The 21,200-nt window shown below is 48.1% G+C and overlaps 1 protein-coding gene across 1 annotated transcript in view; it reads left to right on the forward strand.

Annotated features, from left to right (window-relative positions):
* The window catches only part of PRKDC (protein kinase, DNA-activated, catalytic subunit), a 3,158,350-nt gene that overhangs the window by 1,571,762 nt on the left and 1,565,388 nt on the right, over positions 1-21,200 (forward strand). The window contains exon 60 of the mRNA XM_078687323.1: positions 18,110-18,222. Within this exon, the coding sequence (XP_078543449.1) occupies positions 18,110-18,222 (113 nt within the window). The remainder of the gene's footprint in view (positions 1-18,109; positions 18,223-21,200) is intronic.

Here is a 21,200-nt window from a genome sequence, read left to right on the forward strand (position 1 = left end):
AGTGAAAGCACGGGATCAGGGCTCTTTGGGTCAAGAATTATCTCCAAATTCCCTTGATCGATCCATCCCAAAACAGAAGGACCGACTGCAGAGACGTATAGCTTTCACAGAATCTGTTGTGTTTTAAATTGGAACTGCAGTTCCCTGAAACCTAGGATCTCAATGGGTTCCCCATTGAATGTTTTAGGAGAAATGTCTGGGTTGAGTAAATGGTTACCAATAACAGGAACACATTTTCTTAGCCACACATTCTTATTTACAAGTGTATGAGGAGATCCAGGTTCCGCAACAATGGAGATCTCCACCCCTCCAATGTTTAAATGACACATGGGTGTCCTACCTTTGCCCAACATATTATCTTCAACTTGTAACACAAATACATTCATGCCATCATCATCAGACAAATATGCATATTCTTGTTCCTCAGGTACAACTAGTTTTACAGGTGTCAGGGCTCCTCGTCACCAAAATTATAAAGACTCGAAGGAGGCGGAAGGTAAGTTCACAGTCTTTATTAAAGAAATGCTGCTGACACCAGAGAGCACGCCTTCACCGGGATTACAAGTCACAGCAATGGCCACTCCAACCGTCACCCATGCCCAAAATTCTACCCTGGAACAGTAGGACGTCATAGAAATCTTGGGCATGGGCACGCGGCAGAAGCTGCGGGAGGCCACAACAAGACAGAAGGCACAGGGGAGCAGGATAATATAACATAAGGACGTACAACATAACACCTGCAATTCTGAGAACTGCGAAGAAGTGATTTAAATTGGAATAGTGGTACTAGCGCACACACACCACGCGACTCCGCCCCGTGTCGTCCACGCACGTGATGTCAGCGAGGTCACATACGTCCCGGCGCTCCTATGTCTGTTTTTTCCTTTTCCACGTGCAACGCGGATCCGGATCGTGCTCTGCGCCTGTGTAGGCCTTTTTTCCCTTTACGCTATTGCCTGTGTGTGGGGACAGTGTGCGAATGCCTTCGGGCTTTAAGACATGCTCGTCTTGTGGACGCCTGATCTCGGCGACGGACCCTCACCCCATCTGCATGTGGTGTTTGGGGGAACACCACGACCCCACCGATTGGGAGACGTGCCAGCAGATGAAACCGAAGTCCCGGCAGGAGCGCAGGATGAAACTTCTTTCGGGCCGCATGTCCAGGTCGACGTCATCATCCCCACCCGGCCCCTGCGGAGGGTTCTTCGAACCCGCTACTTCCCTCGTCGACATCGTCCCTCTCCGAGGTCACAGGAGCATCGCTCAACTGTCGGTAAGTTCGCAGTTTGTCCCCAAGGATCGGTTCCCGCCCTGTTGGGGGCACGGGCTGTCCGCGGGTGGTGCGGCCCTGCATGTCGTCCCCCTATCTGCCGTTTCCCTGTGTGGTGGTGACTAGAGCCCAGATGGAGACATATGCAGCGGCTTTGCAGGCCTTGATGGCTTCTCCTCCTCCTCCTTCCCATCCTGGGAAGTCAGCGGATCCCTTGCCGTGTGCAGGGCCGTCCGTGGCGCCGCCGGCGGCTTCGGCCCCGGCGCCAACTGGCTTGAATCCAGATTCGAAGGATGTGGGGCATTGGGGTGCGGCCCTTCGGGGGGGGGTCCCTCCTTCGGACCACCACAAACTCCCGCGGGAGTCCCTGTGGTGTTGCGGGAGATCGCCGGAGCTCGGGTTGCACCACTGTGCCCCTCTCGGTCCTCTGGACAGGCCGCAATCTTGTCTGAAGCCGAGGTGACACCACTTTGTTGCCGGCAGCTCCTGGCCCTGGCGGTGCCATAGGGGTTGGCGGAGGGCTCCTCTCGTCCCGTCATGGGTTGAGGCTGGCGGGGGACTTCTCGTCCCTCCCCGGGTCCCTCTCGTTCCACCACGCAGGCAGCTGCCTCGTAGGTCAGGCCGGTGCCGCTCCTTCGCCGCCCCGGCTCCGGCCCAGCCCCGGTCTCCTGCGCCGAGCGCTGTGGCGGAGTTTGTTCCGGCGTCTTCCCTGGCGTCGGACGACTAAGTCCTGCCTCAGATTGCAGACTCTATGGCGCCAGGAAGGCGTTGAGTTGTTTTTTCGTCCTCGGACACCTCTTCTCCAGAGGTTCGACGCTTGTTGGTGTCATCCTCCCCAGAGACGGGCCGACGCCTCGTGGCTTTTTCCCCGGCGTTGTCTAAAGGCGGCTCTTCGCCGTCTCCACGGCCGCAGTCTTCGCCAGAGGAGCCGCAGGTCCCCCACTCCTCGGTCCCTCTTTCCGGACCTGGCCCTTCCTTCCTCCGGTTGGCTTGGGGGATGGCTGCTTTAGCTTGCAGCCGCCGCCTACCGAGGAGCTGCTTTCCCCTCCACGGGGCCCTTCTGAGGCGGATGCGGCCTTCGCTTGCGCTGTTTCCACGGCTGTGGGAATTTTGCGCATGGGTGATCCAGCTACCCATTTCCCCGCGTATCATCTTCTGGAGGTTCTCCATCAGGGCTCTGGTGATAGGGAGCTGCTTCCCTTCGAGGGTTCAATCCATTCTTCTCTCTTGGGGACTTGGGGCCAATAATCCACGGAGGACCTGGTGCCCCAACACCTTCTGCACCGCCACCATCCGGCGCCGTGTGATCCGGCGTGTCACGGTGAGGTACTGGGTTTTTCGGAACCCAGTGGTGTCAGGGTACACCCTAAGACCTCGGGTACTTTCCTGATTCAGACACAGAAACTCAGAGTCTTCTAGGTGAAGTCAAAGATCGAATTTATTGGCTGCAACCAAGTAACAGGCGTCCTAGAAGTACAACACGTTGTATATTCTCAGGAGACTGCCCAATCTTACAAAGCCAGTCTTCTCTTTTTATACAAAATATTATGCTTCAGGCAAACATTCTTAGATTTACAGTAGACCATTCACATATTTTCACTACAAAGAAAAAGCAGAGTCATGATGACAAACCCACATTTCAGTTCGTCCAGCCCACAACAAATTACCCGGCAAGGCCCAACCTTTTCATCAGATATCGGTGGACCCCCAATAAAAACGGGCACCTCCTCCTCGTAAAGCAAGACATATGTAAAGAAACAGGGACAGGTGTGAGCAAGATTAGGCAGGGTGTGTGTGCGATGAAAAGGTTTATGGCATGTTGTGCCTTGATGCTATCTCGCTCGGCCACTGGGAAAGGAACTGGCCGGGCAGGTTCGGCCTGGGGCGATGGTTCCAGCTTGCCCAGGTCGCAGAGAAGTCAACCAAGGTGTACGTGTCCTTTGGAATCATGTTTGGCCTTAATCATTAGCCTATGTGAGGGCAACTCACAAAATGGCTGCCGTACACAAAATGGAACCCAAGGGTTCAGAACGAAAACTACGATTTCGAGGTGAAGTCGTCACTCGAATATGACGAAAATGCTTGTACATAGTGTACTAGCCATTCTCGGTCTTTTGATACCAAAATCGTCATACTATGACAAAGTTTATTACACGAGTCCAGAATTTTCAGAACCACAAACCCTCCTTTTGCCCTTACATAGGCAATTAACCTATCCTCATGCTAATCTGAGTCCAGGTCTATATTCCTAAAGTCATTGAGATGTTGCTGTAACATCATCCTAGTACTTAGCTCGTCTCTTGATACAGGTTTCCTTACACATGATGTAGCACAGAGGCCACACAGTGCAGGAGCACACTGTACGCACAGACAGAACAGGAAAAGAATGGCTAAGACCATCCCAATGACCATCAGAATTTTCCATCCCCAGGCGGATACCAGTTCCCAAAACCATCCCATCAACGACCAATCTCCTTTATCCACATGAATAGATTCGGAAATCTTATGCAGTTTGGAGATGGCCTGGTACACTGTTGGAGCGTTATCTGGAATGAAAACACAGCAACTCGATTGGATCAATTTACATACCCCACCTCGGTCTGCAAGTATGACATCTAATCCGACCCTGTTCTGAAGGGTCATGAGACGATCCGACTGGAGCTCAGCAGTCAAGTTACTAAGGGCACCGGCAGTTTCAACCACGGTGGATTCAACCACCCTTGTCAATTGCCTTATGTTCCTGCTGTTAACCATGGGTCCCCAGAACGGCAGAAAACCCTTTACGAAGTCCCCAAATTCTTGTCCTGCAGTGTCTTCTTTACTGAAGACATCTCTAACTATCCTTGTCTTATTTTAATCTGCCGCAGCTGTGTAGGTGGGAGGCAGCAGGAACGAAACAAAACATGTGCCCGAAAAGTCAGGGGGGAACCATGTATAGGCTCTATCATGGCAGATGAAATAGGTACCCTTAGCTGCTAAGAACGGAGGGGAAGTCTGCGATGCAAAAACATGTTTTAGTGCTGATGCTTTTACCTAGCTGAGCTCTGGGATTCTTGCCAGTACCTTGCAGACACAGGTGACCCTGATGGGGTACAATCCAAATCGGGGAAGATCTCTTAGCTTGCTGTTTCTCACTCAGAGTAGCTCCATATCCGGTCACGTTCCATCCTATGTATACTAGTGTCTCATCTCTAGGGATAGTCTCGTAGGAAATATCTTCCTTAATCATGTCTACTATACCCTTAACTAGAGCACTATTCTTAGGATTGTCTGTTACAGAACGTAGGGGGTAGACTCCATGTGCATAGATGAACATCGTTCTGTATGCCCACACAGAACCATTGTGGCTGAATGGCAGGACCAGATAGGGAATACCTTTATCCGTTGTGTGAGGCATAAGACCAAACACCCAACAGTTAGTCGTGTTCATTACTAGTTGGTGTTGGTGCAAAAGCTGAACAAAGGAGTTATTAATAAACTCTAATCTCCTAGCGGATTCATGATCAGGAAGAGGTTGAAAAGAATGTGAGGAAACAGTAGAAGGAGGAGGTATGGGCGATGTAGTGGGTGCAAATGTCACTCGAAAAGAGAATAAAACATATCCTATTAAAAATATCATTACACTAAATAACATGAAAATGCATATTATCAAAAAGCTTTTCTTGGTCATCATTTTACACATTCTGCTTTTAAAGTTCATTTCTTTGGCAGGTCTCTCCATCTCGAAAAACTCCATCCTCTCTAATATGCTGCTCGCGATGGTTGGGTGTTCTATGCTAAGGAATGCTTCTGTCAGTCCAGGGCAACTCCCTTAGACCAACCAGAACTGTCGACCTAACGTCTTCGGCTGCACCCCAAAGACTTTGGGCAACCGCGACCCTACAGCGGAACCCGGATGGTGGTTCGAAAAACAAAAATAAAAAAGTTTCTCAGATGGGAGAGCAGCACTTTCAAAAATAGCAAAGGAAAGGAATATCTTTTTATTAGTTCATAGTTCTCGGCCTCAGATTGTATCTTTGTTTTCCCGGTATTGTCTGGTCTTGGAACAAGAGTTCAGGTTCTGTAGTGTCAAATCGAACTGACGGCGATAAAGCTGGTTGCAAAATATTGTCACTCTCTTTTTCAGTAAGTGTTCCTTTTATACGTGCATCACTGAAAGGCAGAAAACGAGGCACGGTTTCAGTCTCTGAGTCGGCGACACCCTCCTGGACCCACCGGTCGTACGGCAGAGGCAAAGGCACCCTCTTACAATGTACACCGTGGATCCAGTGCTTCTTTCCTTCCACTCGAACAGCTGATCTCGTTGCAAGAAGGACGAGGTGTGGGCCGGTCCACCTGGGCTGGTCGTTCTTTGTTCGCTGAAAGTTCTTGACCAGCACCCAGCACCCAGGATCCAGGAACGATCTGATGTCCTGGAGCTTCAGAGACCTGAGGCAGTGTATCATGCACCTGTTGGTGTAAAACATGCAATTTAGCCGTCAATTCGTACAAATAGTCAAGCAAAACAGGGTATTCGATTTCACTGAACTTTGTAGGTCTTGGCACTCCCCATATGTTGGCCGGGCGGCCGAAAACTATTTCATAAGGACTAAGTCCCACTCGCGAATGCACAGTCATTCTGGTGGATAGGAGTGCTAGGGGTAGAGCATCAGGCCATTTAAGACCAGAGCTCGCTTGAATTTTGGCCAGTTTTAGCTTTAGAGTGCCATTGTAGCATTCTACTAGTCCAGCTGATTGAGGGTGGTTTGCAGCGTGGAATTTCTGTTGGAGGCCTAGCCCTTCACATACTTTCTTCATCACACGGCCCACAAATTCACTTCCATTGTCACTCCAGACCATTCTCGGCATTCCAAATCTAGGGAAGAACTCTTTCACAAGGGCTTTAGCTGTGGATAAGGCAGTGTTGTCTTTTAGGGGGTAGGCTTCCACCCATCTTGAAAAGGCACAAACAACAACGAGTACGTATTTTAAATTGTTGCACCTCTCCATGTGGATGAAATCTAGCTGCAAAACCTCAAACGGATACGTAGGAGGTGCAAAATGACCAGCTGGAGTTGGGGTTCCCCTACCAGGATTATATTTCAGACACACCATGCAATTCTTGACCACATTCTCTGCACACTTAGGAATTCCTGCATTTTGCCATACTGGAGCCAACAACTTACAAATCCCTTTCACACTGATGTGAGCCATTCCAGGGGCCATTGTAACCACTGCAAGCACATACGCATCGGGTAAAAACCATCTCTGATGCTCTGACAATTCAACCCAACAACCATTGGCATCCATTTTACCCGTACTTTCTCTCCACACACTCAACTCTTTCTCTGTAGCTTCAGCTTGAATAGACTTCACACTCTCTATCGTGTCTTCACACATTCCAACGTCACCAATCCATCTTGCAGGGCCTGCAACATACATTCGGCTCATCACATTCCTTGCTGTTTCTTTTGCGATTTCGTCAGCAAATGCATTTTCACGACCAACATCATCAGTCACCTTCTTGTGTGCGCTGCATTTCACAATCGCAACTTGCAAGGGCAAAGTAAGTGATTCAAGAAGCTCATTCCCCAACTGACCATGCTGTATCTTAGCTCCATGCGAAGTCAGGAACCCACGTTCTTTCCACAATCATCCAAAACTGTGAGCCACACCAAATGCATACTGGCTGTCGGTATAGATAGTCGCTTTCATTCCTTTCGACAACACACACGCTCGTGTAAGTGCAATCAACTCTGTTGCTTGAGCTGAATTATGTGGGATACGTGCAGCTTCAACAATCGTATGCAAAGTCGTGACAGCATATGCTGCAGTTGTATCACCATTCGGAAGCTTGAAGCATGAACCATCCACCCATAAGGTACCATCACACTTTACAAGAGGAGTATCTTGGAGGTCTATTCTCCCTTTCGTTTCTTCTTCTGTTCTGAGAAAACAATCATGCTGTTCAGAAGCTTCTAACTCTGTTACAATTGGCAACAACGTAGCTGGGTTAAGCGTGTTGCATCTTTTTATGTGCACATGACTCGCTAACAATGTCAACTCGTAACCTGACAATCGAGCACTAGTTAAGTGCTGTGTCTTGGTCCTGTTTAACAACGTGTCTACTGCATGTGGAACCATCACAATCAATGTATTATTCATCACTAAGCCAGCAGACTGTCGAATAGAAACAGCTGCTGCTGCTGTGGCTCTCAAGCAACTTGGCAATGCTTTAGCTACCGGGTCCAAAGTAGACGAAAAATACGCACATGGACGCTGCTTGTCTCCGAACAACTGTGTCAACACTGACAATGCACAACCTTCTTTCTCATGGACATACAATGTAAAGGGCTTACTGTAGTCGGGGGTACCCAACACAGGAGCCAAACATAATGCACTGCGCAATTCAGAAAAACTTTTCTGACACTCTTCAGACCATGGGACGGGATTCGGTGTATCTTTACAAGTTAATGCCACCAAAGGTTTGGCCAGCAAGGAAAAATTTGGTATCCATTGCCTGCAATATGATGTAATGCCCAAGAAAGCACACACTTCTCTCTGTGTTCTTGGCACACTCAATTTCGCTATTGCCTGAATTCTTTCTTGCTCAGTTTCCTTCCCTCCTTCGATAAGAGATGACCTAAGTAGGTCACTTCTTGTCGACAATATTGCAATTTTGAGAGAGACACTTTGTGATGTAAATCACACAAATGACGCAACAATGACAACGTGGCTTCTTTACAGATTTCCTCAGTATCTGCAGCGACAAGCAAATCATCTACATACTGAATGAGGGTAGCGCCATCAGGTAAAACAATCGTATCAAGCTGTGTTTTTAAAGCTTGACTATATATCGATGGGCTTTCACAGTAGCCCTGGGGAGCGCGTTTAAAGCGGAAGCTTCGACCTCCTAAACTGAAGCCGAAAATATCCCTACTCTCCTCGGCAATCGGGATGCTGAAGAAAGCATTCTTCAAGTCAATCACCGAAAACCAGGTCGCGGAAGCTGGAATCATAGTCAATAGGGCAGTGATATCAGGGACAACTGGAAATTGTGGTACAACGATTTTATTGACCTCTCCAAGATCAATCACGAATCTGTAAACAGGTGGCTGGGAAGGGTCAGTTCGTTTCAAAACAGGCAGAACAGGACTATTGCAAACGTTGCCTCTTGTCTCTTCAATCACGTCTTTGTCAATTAAATCGTAAATGAACGCTAGCAAAGCTTTTTCACCTTCACTAGAAATTTTGTATTGGGGAATGCGTGGCATTTTAACATTGGCTTTCAATGTCACAACATATGGCGGTATTTCCAAAAGACCTACATCATTAGGACCAGTAGCCCAAAGAATATCAGGAAGAAACGACAATTCTGTCGGGAGTTTGTCCTTCGACAAATACATTGAGGAAACCACTTTCTTACCTAGTGTAAGTTGTACTCCTGAAGGAGAACAGTACAACGTCGCATACAATCTTTTTAACAGATCTAATCCCAACAAGTTTTCACCACAACCTGTCGTCAGAATAAGGGGTGCTTCGAATTCACAAGGTCCAACAGAAAGGGACATAGGACTAGAAACTGGGTTTCTAACCGGGGCGCCAGAAAAACCTACTGAAACATTCGTTTCGCCAGACAAAGGTGCGCCAGGGAGTTTTGAGTGCATAATAGAACTCTTTGTAGCACCAGTATCCAACAGAAAAGGCTCTGATACACCTGATGTAATCACCTCAACGTAAGGTCCACTCTGATCTACTGGAACTGAAACAACTCCCTCTCTTTGTCTACGGCTATCCTAGCAATCATTACCGTCCATATTCTCATCTTCTGCATAGTAGTCATCAGCATAGTACTGAGCCGTCCTACCAGACGCGTTATTCTGCTGATCAAAACTATTCATTGAATTTTGAGGCGGAAAGGAACGTGCGTTCTGGGGGAAATTTCCACGTCCTCTACCTCTGGGAGCTTGCTGAACACCTCGACCTCTTGAGCCAGAAACACCATTTCCACTCTGTAACAAATTAGGGCAACTATACTTAAAATGACCCTCTTCCTTACAATACCAACACTGATTGGGACCTACGGGGACACGTGGTTGAGTATACTCGACTCTTTGCGAGTTCCTTTGAAACTGTAGAGGCTGCTGATAGTTATTCTGATAGTTACTCTGACCACCACTATTTTGACCACCATGTGGCGGATATGCTTGCTGTAACCGAACCTTCGTTTTTAACTCTTTAGTTTTCTTCTCCGCTCTATCTTTCTCATCTTTGTCTCGATTTTCATAATACTGTGCAGTAGCCACTATTTGTGCTGAAGAGGAAACGGCCCAAGAACTCTCTGAATCCTTTAACTTCTTACACAACTCGGGAAGCAAATTATGCACAAATTTATCGACGAACAACCGTTGGCCACCTTCTGTACTCATATCTTGACCACTGTGGTCGACAAACGTTTCTTCAAACCTGGTGAAGAAATCTGACACTGTTTCATCTTTCTTCTGCTTGCACGCAGACAATTTAGCGCAATTTACTCTCATGGCAGGCATTAAAGTTTTCATGTAATTAATGATCCTACCAGCGAGATCTGCTACTAAAGGCTCGGGTTTAGCATCACCAACTTGTCGGGCATCTGCAGCAGCAATATTAGCCCATGAGTCACCTAACTCCTGATCATGATCTGCATGACGAATCTTTCCCCATAAAGGCTGTGGAACAAAATTCCCAAACAACATGTCTATGTCCGCTAAATTCATAATGCAAGAACCTGCAGTCTGTGACAATTCTTTGTAATACCCTGCAGGATTTTTACGGGGATCAGGCAATGTCTGTTTAAGGGCCAAGACTTCAGCTCGCTTCCATGGAACATGTACCCAGACCCGCTGAAAATGAGCTGGTACAGCATCAACGTGATTAGCTACATCAGCCGCAACAGCGTCCTTCCATACTGGAGGAACTTCTCTCATTGGATACTGTCTCGCCTTCTTTTTAACAGAGGAATCAGACTCAAACAATGACCGAGAAACACCCTCACTTCTCAACGACAACAACGTCGCAACTGCTTTCTTAATATCTGAACCCACAATTGCGCCTTTTCCAAACTCGAACCGTATATGACACTACTCAGGCGGATTGGGCTCCAAATCATTTTCCTCTAAATCCTCACTCAGGAAAGTACACATTTTCTCAAAAACTTATCTCTGTTTTGGTGCTTCCCACTGAAGGAAGACATCCATAACAGATTCTAGCTCATATCTCGTTGGTTCAGTAACCCATCTATGTGCCAAATAATTCAGCGTTTCCTTCTCCCTAGAATCAGGCAGTTGGCTACGCAACTGCTTACGCTCTGTGTCAGGCGTTACACTTGTTGCACCAAAGAGAGGATATAGGAGACTAGTAACAGTACTAGCCACTCTCTGTCGGACAGAAGGAGAAGTCGATGAAAAGACAAGCGGAAAAGCAGGGTGAGGCGAGGCAGACGCAGAGGCAGTATCAGAAGGAATACCAGGAGTGGTAGTCGTTATAGTAGTCAAAGTTGTAGGAAGTAAAGGCAGAGCAGATGTCAAAGCCGGTGGCCCTTGAGGAGGCTGCACCGGAGGAATAGGAACCACCTGGAGAACAGCTGGTGGCTGTGGAGGAGCAGGAGGCACAACAACTAAAGGTTGCGCAACTAAAGGTGGCGGAGGTGCCGTAGCATTTTGCGCATAGGGGGGTGGCGAACTCAATAAATGCGACATTAGGGGATCTTTTTCAAGGTATTTTGCTGCATCTTGCTGAAGAGGCGGCAAAACTGGGTAACATTTATCGATCACCATTTTCCGTTGCCTGTGCAACTGCTCACTCATCTGTTCTTCTTCGTTATCTTTGAACTGCATAGCAGCTTGCATTATCGAGATACCCCTTTCTCTTTTATCTTTCTTTGCTAATTTAATTTCCTTCTGTTTGGCTTCCTTACGCCATAGGTGGAAAGAGTCACACATCGCCGGCCGGGCTTTCTTCTTGAAAAGTTTAACTTCTAGATTATCTAGGATTTCTGTGCCAAAGCTACCATATTGGGGCCATTTTAGAACACCATCTTTTCTGGTGTATCTGATCCACACTTCATTATATGTGATGGGGCCTACTCCATGTTTCACATACAGTTCATAAGTTGGAGTTCCAATCGGAGGAACCGGACACGAGTCCTCCAATCGGGAATCCCTATTACTACCACAACAAAACAAATTTCCAAGTCTGCTAAGACCAGGCATCTTCGCTCTCTAGTCTAGCCTCAAACTTCAAAGGATTATCGAATACGATAGTCTCGTGAATACACGAATCCTTCGGCTTTGGTACTTGCAAGTTCCAAATCAAAGATCCCAAGGGGATACCCAATCAAAGGACCAACTAAGGACTGGGAAACGCTCCACTTATACTTAACTGAGGTATCGATGACGTCACCAGAAGACTCGTCTATCGTTTCGCTCTACCAATCGTCAAGGGTCCAAATCAGGGTGATGGCCAGGGTAGCAGTCCTTCGTAGCCGTCGGGAAGCGGGGAACCTCGCAGCAAAGACTTTCGGACCACGTCGACATGCAGGGGTCGATGAAGTGGCGGCCTTCCTCCAGAATTTTCACACGAAGCTCCTCGCGAACCTCTGGCTTGGACCGGTATCGTTGGTATCGCCCCACGTTGGGCGCCAGCTTAGGTACTGGGTTTTTCGGAACCCAGTGGTGTCAGGGTACACCCTAAGACCTCGGGTACTTTCCTGATTCAGACACAGAAACTCAGAGTCTTCTAGGTGAAGTCAAAGATCGAATTTATTGGCTGCAACCAAGTAACAGGCGACCTAGAAGTACAACACGTTGTATATTCTCAGGAGACTGCCCAATCTTACAAAGCCAGTCTTCTCTTTTTATACAAAATATTATGCTTCAGGCAAACATTCTTAGATTTACAGTAGACCATTCACATATTTTCACTACAAAGAAAAAGCAGAGTCATGATGACAAACCCACATTTCAGTTCGTCCAGCCCACAACAAATTACCCGGCAAGGCCCAACCTTTTCATCAGATATCGGTGGACCCCCAATAAAAACGGGCACCTCCTCCTCGTAAAGCAAGACATATGTAAAGAAACAGGGACAGGTGTGAGCAAGATTAGGCAGGGTGTGTGTGCGATGAAAAGGTTTATGGCATGTTGTGCCTTGATGCTATCTCGCTCGGCCACTGGGAAAGGAACTGGCCGGGCAGGTTCGGCCTGGGGCGATGGTTCCAGCTTGCCCAGGTCGCAGAGAAGTCAACCAAGGTGTACGTGTCCTTTGGAATCATGTTTGGCCTTAATCATTAGCCTATGTGAGGGCAACTCACAAAATGGCTGCCGTACACAAAATGGAACCCAAGGGTTCAGAACGAAAACTACGATTTCGAGGTGAAATCGTCACTCGAATATGACGAAAATGCTTGTACATAGTGTACTAGCCATTCTCGGTCTTTTGATACCAAAATCGTCATACTATGACAAAGTTTATTACACGAGTCCAGAATTTTCAGAACCACAAAGGGAGGCCCTCTGGCTGGACTTCTGGGGGCACAATATGTTTGCCTCAACCAGTGTAGCTCCGAGGGCCCTTAACACGCTGTGTGTTTTGGCTAGGGCCACTTCTTGATTGTGGGGAGTCTTTTGTGTCTGCCGCTTCTCAGGAGGGTGCCTGTGTTGTTTTGAGGCACCATGTGTTGGATGGCCGTGAGCTGGCGGCATTTATTCTTCGCTCCGCTCTGGACATCTCGTAGGTGCTGGGTCATGCCATGCCTTCTTCGTTGCCCTTCGTCGCCATGCCTGGCTTCGAGACAGTGTGTTCCCGGAGAACGTTCGGGAACAGCTGGTGGACTTTCCTTTCGATGGTTCCATGCCCCCACAGACTCAGCCATTCAGAGGTTCTTGGCGGGGTTTCGCCCTCCTCCTCCTTCTCCCCCTCAGAGACTTGTGGGGTGATCTGGTTCTTGGAAGTGTTCTTCCTTTGGGGCGGGTCGCCATAGTTGTGTGTTCTGTGTGCTTCATGGCCACTCGGGTCCTCCTTGTTGGGACTGTGGTTCTGTTGGCTGCTGGCCAGCCCTTCTTCTTCACTGTTTGTTTTTGCTTTGGGTTTTCTACCCCATGCTGGCCCTGAGACTAGGCCTGCTGTTTTTTCTGTTTGGCTGCTTAACAAGCCTTCTGCGGGTTTTTCCACAGGTATTTTCTGTTGTCCTCTGCTGCGGACGTTTGTTCCCAAGAGGTTGTCATGTTTTGGGACGTAACATGCCCTATGTGGGGCAGCGGTAGCTGTTATATAGCTCTGTTATGTGCTGGGGAGTTGTGATCACCTTTGGGTCTCTATTCTCCCTGGCGTTAAGGTATGTTGCAGTTGCAATCCTTTTGCTGATGGCTTGGATGTGCCCCGCGGTGTCCTTCTCCGGGGGGGTGACTGCGCTGTTTGCCTGGTCTGGCCTGCTGTCTGCGGCCGGGCGTTTTGGCTCTGCTGGTTCCACTTCTTTTTGGGTTGTGGGTGCGGACTCCTCCCTGGAGCGTGTCCAGACCTTTCTCGCCTTCTTGCTCTCAGTCTTCGGCTGGCGTCTGGCTTGCCCTGAGCGCATCTTTACGCAGTGCTTTTGGCGGCTGGCTGCACTTGCTGGTGCTGACCTGCTATTTTTCTGCACCATTGTGCCTTTTTGGCGATTTGGTGGGACAGTCATCCTTGCCTTGTCCGCTCCTTCCAGTGGGCCTTGCGCTCAGTTCTACTTCTCGTCCCTGAGTTCTTGTTCCCTTTCAGGTGCAGTCTGCCCCTGCGGGGCGCTGGACGGTACTTCCTGGTTGACCTTGAGCTGCCCTTTTTCGGCTTGCGCCTGCTTATTGCGGACAGTGCCGTTCAATCTGGTCTTTGCCTTCTGGCTGTGTTAGGGTTGGCGGCCCTCTTCACTGGGTATGTGTCTGGTGGGGGAAGGCTTGCCTTCGCTCTGCCTCTTCTCCTTGGAGTCACTAGGTTGCTCTTATCCTTCGGTGCTCCTCTTCCTTGCCTTGGCCTTGGGTGGAGGTTTTGCTGCCTAGTATGGGCGTGGGGCGCTTTGGCCTCCTTTTGCCTTGCCTTGTTTCCTCTGCTGAGCGAGGACGGGCTACCTCTTCTCCTTTCCCGCGTCCCCTTCGGGGTTGGTGTTCTTTTGCTTGTGGGAGTTCTCCTTATCTGGGGGACGGGGCTCCTCGTTCTGTCTTTGGGACTCGGCCCTGTGGGACCCTCTATTATGACCAGGCTACTGGGTTCCTCTCGCAGACCCTCCTTCCCCTTGGGTATGGCTAGGGTATCTATTCTACGTGAAGGAATCTGCAATTAGTAGTCTCTATCAGATGTTCGAGTTACTTGCCTTCGGTAACGATGTATCTGGTAGAGACGATTCTAGCCGCAGATTCCTTCATGGCCCGCCCTTCCTCCCCGTTCTGCGAGGACCCTTTGGTTTGGTCTTCTGCATTCGCCTCCCTGTGGGTGGCTATGTCTTCAGTGCGTGCATTCTGTCGCTCTTTGCTGGCAGGATGTTCATCCTATTTATTTGTTCCTTCCCCCTCTTTTGGCCCTTGGGAGGGTCGGTTTGTAGGTACTTCTGTGACTTTGTTTTGCAGTTGCCCCAGGTTGGGGCCTATACCCCCCTTCTCTTACCCCCTTTCATTGCTAGGGGTCCTGACCCCTCTGCTATTCTCTAGGTTGGGGTCTTTTGGTTGAGCCTCTGCTCTTGTACCTTACAGCGGTTGTCACATTCTGTGTTGGGGGCTGTCTGTGAGTCTTGTTGTGCCTTTTTTGTCCCACACTGGTTCCACTTCATTGTAATTGGTTGGGGTTGTGGTCCTGTTATATATTTTCTTGACGCTTTTCATGTGTTCTTGACTTGGGGGAGGGGGGGGTGTTGGCTATCTTTGTGCTGGCAGGGTTGCTGTTCAGGGCTGTGCTCTGTTCTTTACTCTTTTACCGGCTTGGGATACTGCAGTGTTGGCACCACTCCTTATGGTGTTGTTCCCGCCATTCCTTTTTTCTTTTCGCACACTGTTCCTATACTCTCACGCTTTTGTCTGATGGCTCCGCGTTGTGGCGCGGAAAAGTTCTCCGAAGAAAACTGATGTAGGCACGCTGGGGCGGGAATTATGTGACCTCGCTTACGTCACATGCGTGGACAACGCAGGGGCGGAGTCGCGTGGTGCTATCCCCCTGGGGCGCAGGGATGCAGTGGCAACATTTTTCCGGATCTAGTCTCACTGCTGGGGATAATTCTACGTGAAGGAATCTGAGGATAGAATCATCTATACCAGATACATCATTACCGAAGGTAAGTAACTCGTACATTAAGTCTTCGTAGCGTAAATGTCAATAAGTGAATATACATTGGAGTGTTCCTACAATTGAGACAGTCTTTGAATTCTTGCGAGAGGATAAAGCACCTCCATCAAGAAATAATTAAAAGGAATGCCATTGAGCATCATACACAGGGAACTTTTTCACGGGTTACCTCTCACTTGTGCCAAACCAAATGCCTCTAAATACAAACATACCTCAACGGAACCAGCGGCAAACCCTCTATCGCAATAAACCACATCCCTATAAAGTGCCCAATTACAAAAACTTTTTTTTTTATAAATGATCAATTGGTCTCTCACAACATAGAATTATAACTGTAATTAACACAGAGTTACAATGATGTCTATGTTCATATATCCAGAGGGATATTATGATTTATTTTGAAAAATACACTGTCATACAAGTGGGACCGTTTACAATAGAAAATTGAGTTACCAAACTCAGGCATTGTGCATAGGGGCCGAGATGCAGTTTAGTGATTAGGCCTAAAAACATAGATAGTAGCACCATAGCACATATTAGTAACCAAAATTATAGGTTTGTGTCAAGGTGCTGAAGTCGACAACTATCTTCAGATGATCTCACTGAAGATAGTGGGATCATCATCAGGACATAGCAATTGATGCCTGAGAAGAATGCCAAAGGAGTTTGATTAACTTGTCCCTCGCAGAGAAAGTTTAAGGGAATCCAGGATATCCCAGTCATGAACATTCTATGTCTATGTAATTGATATGCAATATACCAGGAAGTAAATATTAGCTACCTCTACCAACTGTACACCGAGACTGACTCCAGTCCTGTGTACATCATTTCATCCTATTGTTATATCCCTAAGGACTCTAGTTGCAATTCCCGTATCTGGGCATGCCTTGGCTCCCTGTTGGCAGTTGTAGCTAATATTTACTTCCTGGGATATTGTATGTCAATTATATCGATATAGAATTTACGTGACTTCAGTATCATGCCTTTCGCAGTGTGGCATCCTGTGAGGGTGTCTGTGCCATCCTTGATGACATGGAAGTGCTTCTGTCTTTGCTCGCTACCAGCAACTCAGTGGCACCAGCCAGCTGTAGTGGGTGCTTGCCTCCCTACGTGAAGATCTTGGCTCTGGCAGCTTCCAGCCGTGGGCAAGGTTGTTGCTTTTTAAATAGTTTGAAGTCTATGATGTTGATAGATTCCCCAGTGTCAATCAGGGCCGGTACTGCTACTTGGCGATCCATGAGGGTGCACAAAGGGGCTAGCTTAGTCTTCCCCTCTTCTGGTTGCGCTACAAAGACGTTGAAGACATCTTCTTCTAGGCTGTCTGGAGCACTCTTGTTAGAATGTGGGGCTGTGATGCCTGTGAACGAGGAGTCGTCCAGTGTGAGGCGCTTAAGTGTTGACAATCTGCAGCCTTAAATTAGGGGAGCGCGTACCTCCTTGGGCTGGTCATCATCCATGAATGTATTGGCGAGTTGCAGCAGCCTTGCGGTTAAGGTGTTGATGTACTTGTCCACTTTGTATCAGGCCTACCGCAGCTGCAATAGCTCAAACTTTGAGTTGAGCTGTGGTCCACTGTAAAGTGCTGGGACCTGTAGGGACTGGGACTCTGATTTGTTGGTGAAAGCCAATCACATGGGACAAAGATACCACTTATATGGGTGTGGCCGTTAGGCGTCCACATCCATTTTATTTATACCCTTCGACTGAGCCGGGCCTCTGGGGTGCAAGCTTTGGCATTCTACATCCACAAGGAAGTGTGTTACTGAAGGTAAGTGTCTTCATTTGCCTCAGATGGAAACTATAAGTTGCTGTATATGAAACACAAAGGATATACTGATTTCAAGGCCACAGTACATGAGTGGGCAATCCAACTCGCAAAAGGTGATATGCTGTTAACTAAAAAAAAAAATCCTTCTGATCCCAAAACACCTTGCTTTTTGGGTCAAAATGTAAGGAACCCACTCAACCACTACACAGAGAACTAAATACTTCTTTCTTCTGCCAGCTTAATAACTAGGAGCTTGAATACAGTGAAGCTTGCTGTGACTGGCTGGCCTTTATGTTTTTTGTTAACTAATGTAAGTTATCTCTTCACCCCTCACTTTTTGGTTTGCTTTATTAGGTTTTATGCACGCAGTACATGAAAGTTGCAAAATTATTGAGCAATAAATACTGTTTGATTTAAAAATAAAAAAAATGAATTCTGTTTGTGATGTTTTTCGTTTGTTCCCTTCATTTTTCTCACTGTATTTTTCCGTTGCTTCATGTGATTGTTTTCTTCAGTTTATTTGTTATTTATTTCTTTTTTTCTGCTATTCTTTCTCTTACAGTTCTATTATCTCCTGTTTTCTTGTTCATCTGTTTACTATACTTTTTCTGTTTTCCTATCATATTTGCACATTTCATTAAGAGTGAAACTTAAGCAGGATTATATTTACGATCTTACTCATAAAAAGTCAGAGCTCTTTGTTTGTGTAACATTGATATATTTAGTAGTTCACCAATCATCATTTATTAACACAGGTATAGAAGAAAAGGCAGAAATCCTACGATTGCGCAGGCGTTTTTTAAAGGACCAGGAAAAAGTTAGCTTAATTTTTGCAAAAAAAGGAGTCGCCGAGCAGAAACGAGAAAAGGTAGGTTAACTTTTAATGAACCTTTTTATTCAGTTTAAAGGTAACTTTTGCTTGCATGATTTTGAGCAGTGCATATAAATTGAGTGGAGTAAATTGTCTTCAATATGATCTCACTTACGGAATTTCTCCCTTACACCTAGGACTCGGACTTACTTGGTTTTGAAATTATTTTAGTGTACACCAACAGTGTAATGCCAACTTCTGATTTCTGACCACAGATTCCTCATCTTTAGAATACCCCATAGGTGCCATACTGGATCTGGAGAATGTGTCTGCAATACTTTTGCATGCCTCTAGTTAGCACCGGGCGAGTTTGTGCTGATTCCATACCGCTCCATAAGTGACAGAGCAGAATTAATTATAAGAGCCACCCATGTGCCCTGACATCACTTCCTTTCTTTCAGCGAGTTCCAAGACAGGCCCGGAGCTCTGCACCTAACTTTGTCGGTCTTCCAACAACTCTGAAAACCTTTTCTCACTGCGCTAGGGAACAGTGTCTCCACTGAAGTCAACAGGATTTAAGTCATGTAGAGAACGCAGGAAGCAGATGTCTGTCACAAACCTGCTTCTGGTTTGTCTTTGGTGCCTAGGCCCTGGATACAACTCTTAAGTAATACGAGCAATCTTCCCCTATGAACACAAAGGTGACTCGAGACTGGGAAGGTAAGCTTTTTACTGCTTAACATAAGAAGTAGGTGTGGTCTTTCAATCTTTTTGCCTAGTGTTTAGCTGGTTTTTGACTTAGTTGTCCTGGGATCCTGCTATTCAGGGCCCCAGGCTATCTGCTCTCTCTGTAAAATGGACTCCATGTACTTCATGTACATACCCAATTGGGAATTGGGTCACCTTTGTGTGCCCCTGTATAGTGTACCATAGGTACCCAGGGCATAGGTGCATCCAAGGACTACCAGGAGTTGCAGCATGTATTATGCCACCCCTGGCTGGCCATCCAAACTGACACCACAGGCTGATCATTCAGCTTGGGTAAGGTGGTGTAATCACCCCTTACTTAGATATAGTATATCTATATCTGCCTTATATATAGACACATAGTAACCTATAAGTCACTCCTATGGCAGACCTTAACAATCCTGGAGGCAGAGTGCTTGGTTTTATATGAGAGGGTGCTGTAGCATGGGCTGAGCCCTTCTGCAGCTTTCGGAACCATGTCCTTATAGCTGTTCTATGATATAGCCATACCATATACTTTTAAGTGCATTATAATCCTCGCGGTTAATGCTAACTTTGGTTTGGCTTTATCAAAACGGTGCCGGTCGGGGCCGAGCCAGAGCCGTATCCCAATGCGAATCCCGGGGTGGAACGAAATGGTCCGAGAACCGGGGCAGGGGTGGGATAAACGGCCCCCAGGGGGCGGAGGCAAGGGAAGCGCCGGGGCCGGAGCCAGCGGCGCTTCACCTTGTGACACCGGAGCCGGCACCGCAGGATCCTGTGGCGCCGGTGGCGGAGCCGCCGGGCTCACAGGATCTGGACACAGGACTGCGGGGCCCGAAGGCTCGCCGGCGGGAGCCCGAGGCCTAAAAAGGGCGGTCCATGGCAGCAAGAAACATTTGCATCTGTTCGGGAGTCGCCGATGGACCCAGGACTCTCTTGGATCCAGAGGAACCGCAGGGGCAGAGCCCCTGTCCCCCTCGCCGCCTCTGGGGAGACGTCGGAGAGCGAACACGGTTCTTTGACTTCTTTTTATGGCGTCGCTTACCGGAATCTGAAGGCTAAGATTTAGAGTCCAATGAGCCACGGCTCCGGTCCTGCAAACGGCCCCTAGACCCGAAGCGGCGGTGAGAGGAGTGCCGGACCTCCAAAAACTTCCGGTGCCGCACCTGCAAGGCCTTCGGGACATGGCTTAACAGTCCCAGGAGTCATGATGGGTCTCCAGGCAGTAGAGGCACACATCCTGGGGGTCCGCCACCGACATGTTACGGCAGCACGACCCACAAGACTTAAAGCCGGGCATCCCTACATGCACCAAGAGACAAAAAGTAGTCAAAAAATGATCGAGGTACGTACTCAATCCGGATCTGCGCTTTCGGCGCGGAAAAAGAAAGAACTGACGTCAACGCGCATAGTTGGCGCCTAAGTAGTCTCCGTGATGTCATCGCAGCGCTCATGACGCCAGTGACGGGCGTGGAGCCGCACGACACCACCTACCGACGCGCAGGGGTACTGCTAAGCAAAACTTTCCGGATCCAGTCTGACGCCTGGGGATTATTCTAAGGTAAGGAATCTATCACTAACTAATGTCTCTTACAGATATATTGTTACACAAGTAGTAACTTGTACAACTAGACCTCCGTGTGGTACTGCAATAAGCAAGGCGGGGTTGTGGAAACTGTGTCAAGAGGCTTTTCGTCTCTGGACTTGGGTGGAACAGCAGGGCATTACCCTGGTGGTTCAGCATTTGGTTGGTTCTCTGAACGCCAGAGCGGGCGAACTCAGCCGAAGGTGCCAAGCGGATCACGAGTGGCTTCATCCAGAGGCGTGCAAGGACTCTTTCAGCAGTGGGGAGAGACTTGGTTAGATCTGCGCGCTTCCGTAGAGAACGCACAATGTCTGCAGTTTTGCGTGCTGGAGTTTCCAAGGCAGCGCTCGCTCGGCGACGCTTTTCGTCCATAGAGCTCCAGCCTCCTATATGCCTTACCATTCATTCCAGTCCTACCCAGAGTGCTCAAGAAGATCAGGAGTGACGGGGCCCAAGTCATTCTTGTGTCTCTGGACTGGGCATGGAGAGTCTGGTATCCCAAACTTCTGGCAATGAGCATCGATCCTCCGATCATGCTGCCCCTTCAGGAAGATCTCCTGTTGCAGAAGCAGGGGAGGGTCTCCACCCATACCTGTCCACTCTCCACCGTACATGGAGATTGAGCAGTGACAGCTTTTGACCTTCCTCCTGAAGTCTGTGAGGTTATTATGACAGCTAGGTATCCCTCCACGAACTCGGTATATGCCTGCGGATGGTCCAC

Source organism: Lissotriton helveticus, chromosome 4_1 (genome assembly GCF_964261635.1).
Source record: "Lissotriton helveticus chromosome 4_1, aLisHel1.1, whole genome shotgun sequence".
NCBI lineage: Eukaryota > Metazoa > Chordata > Amphibia > Caudata > Salamandridae > Lissotriton > Lissotriton helveticus.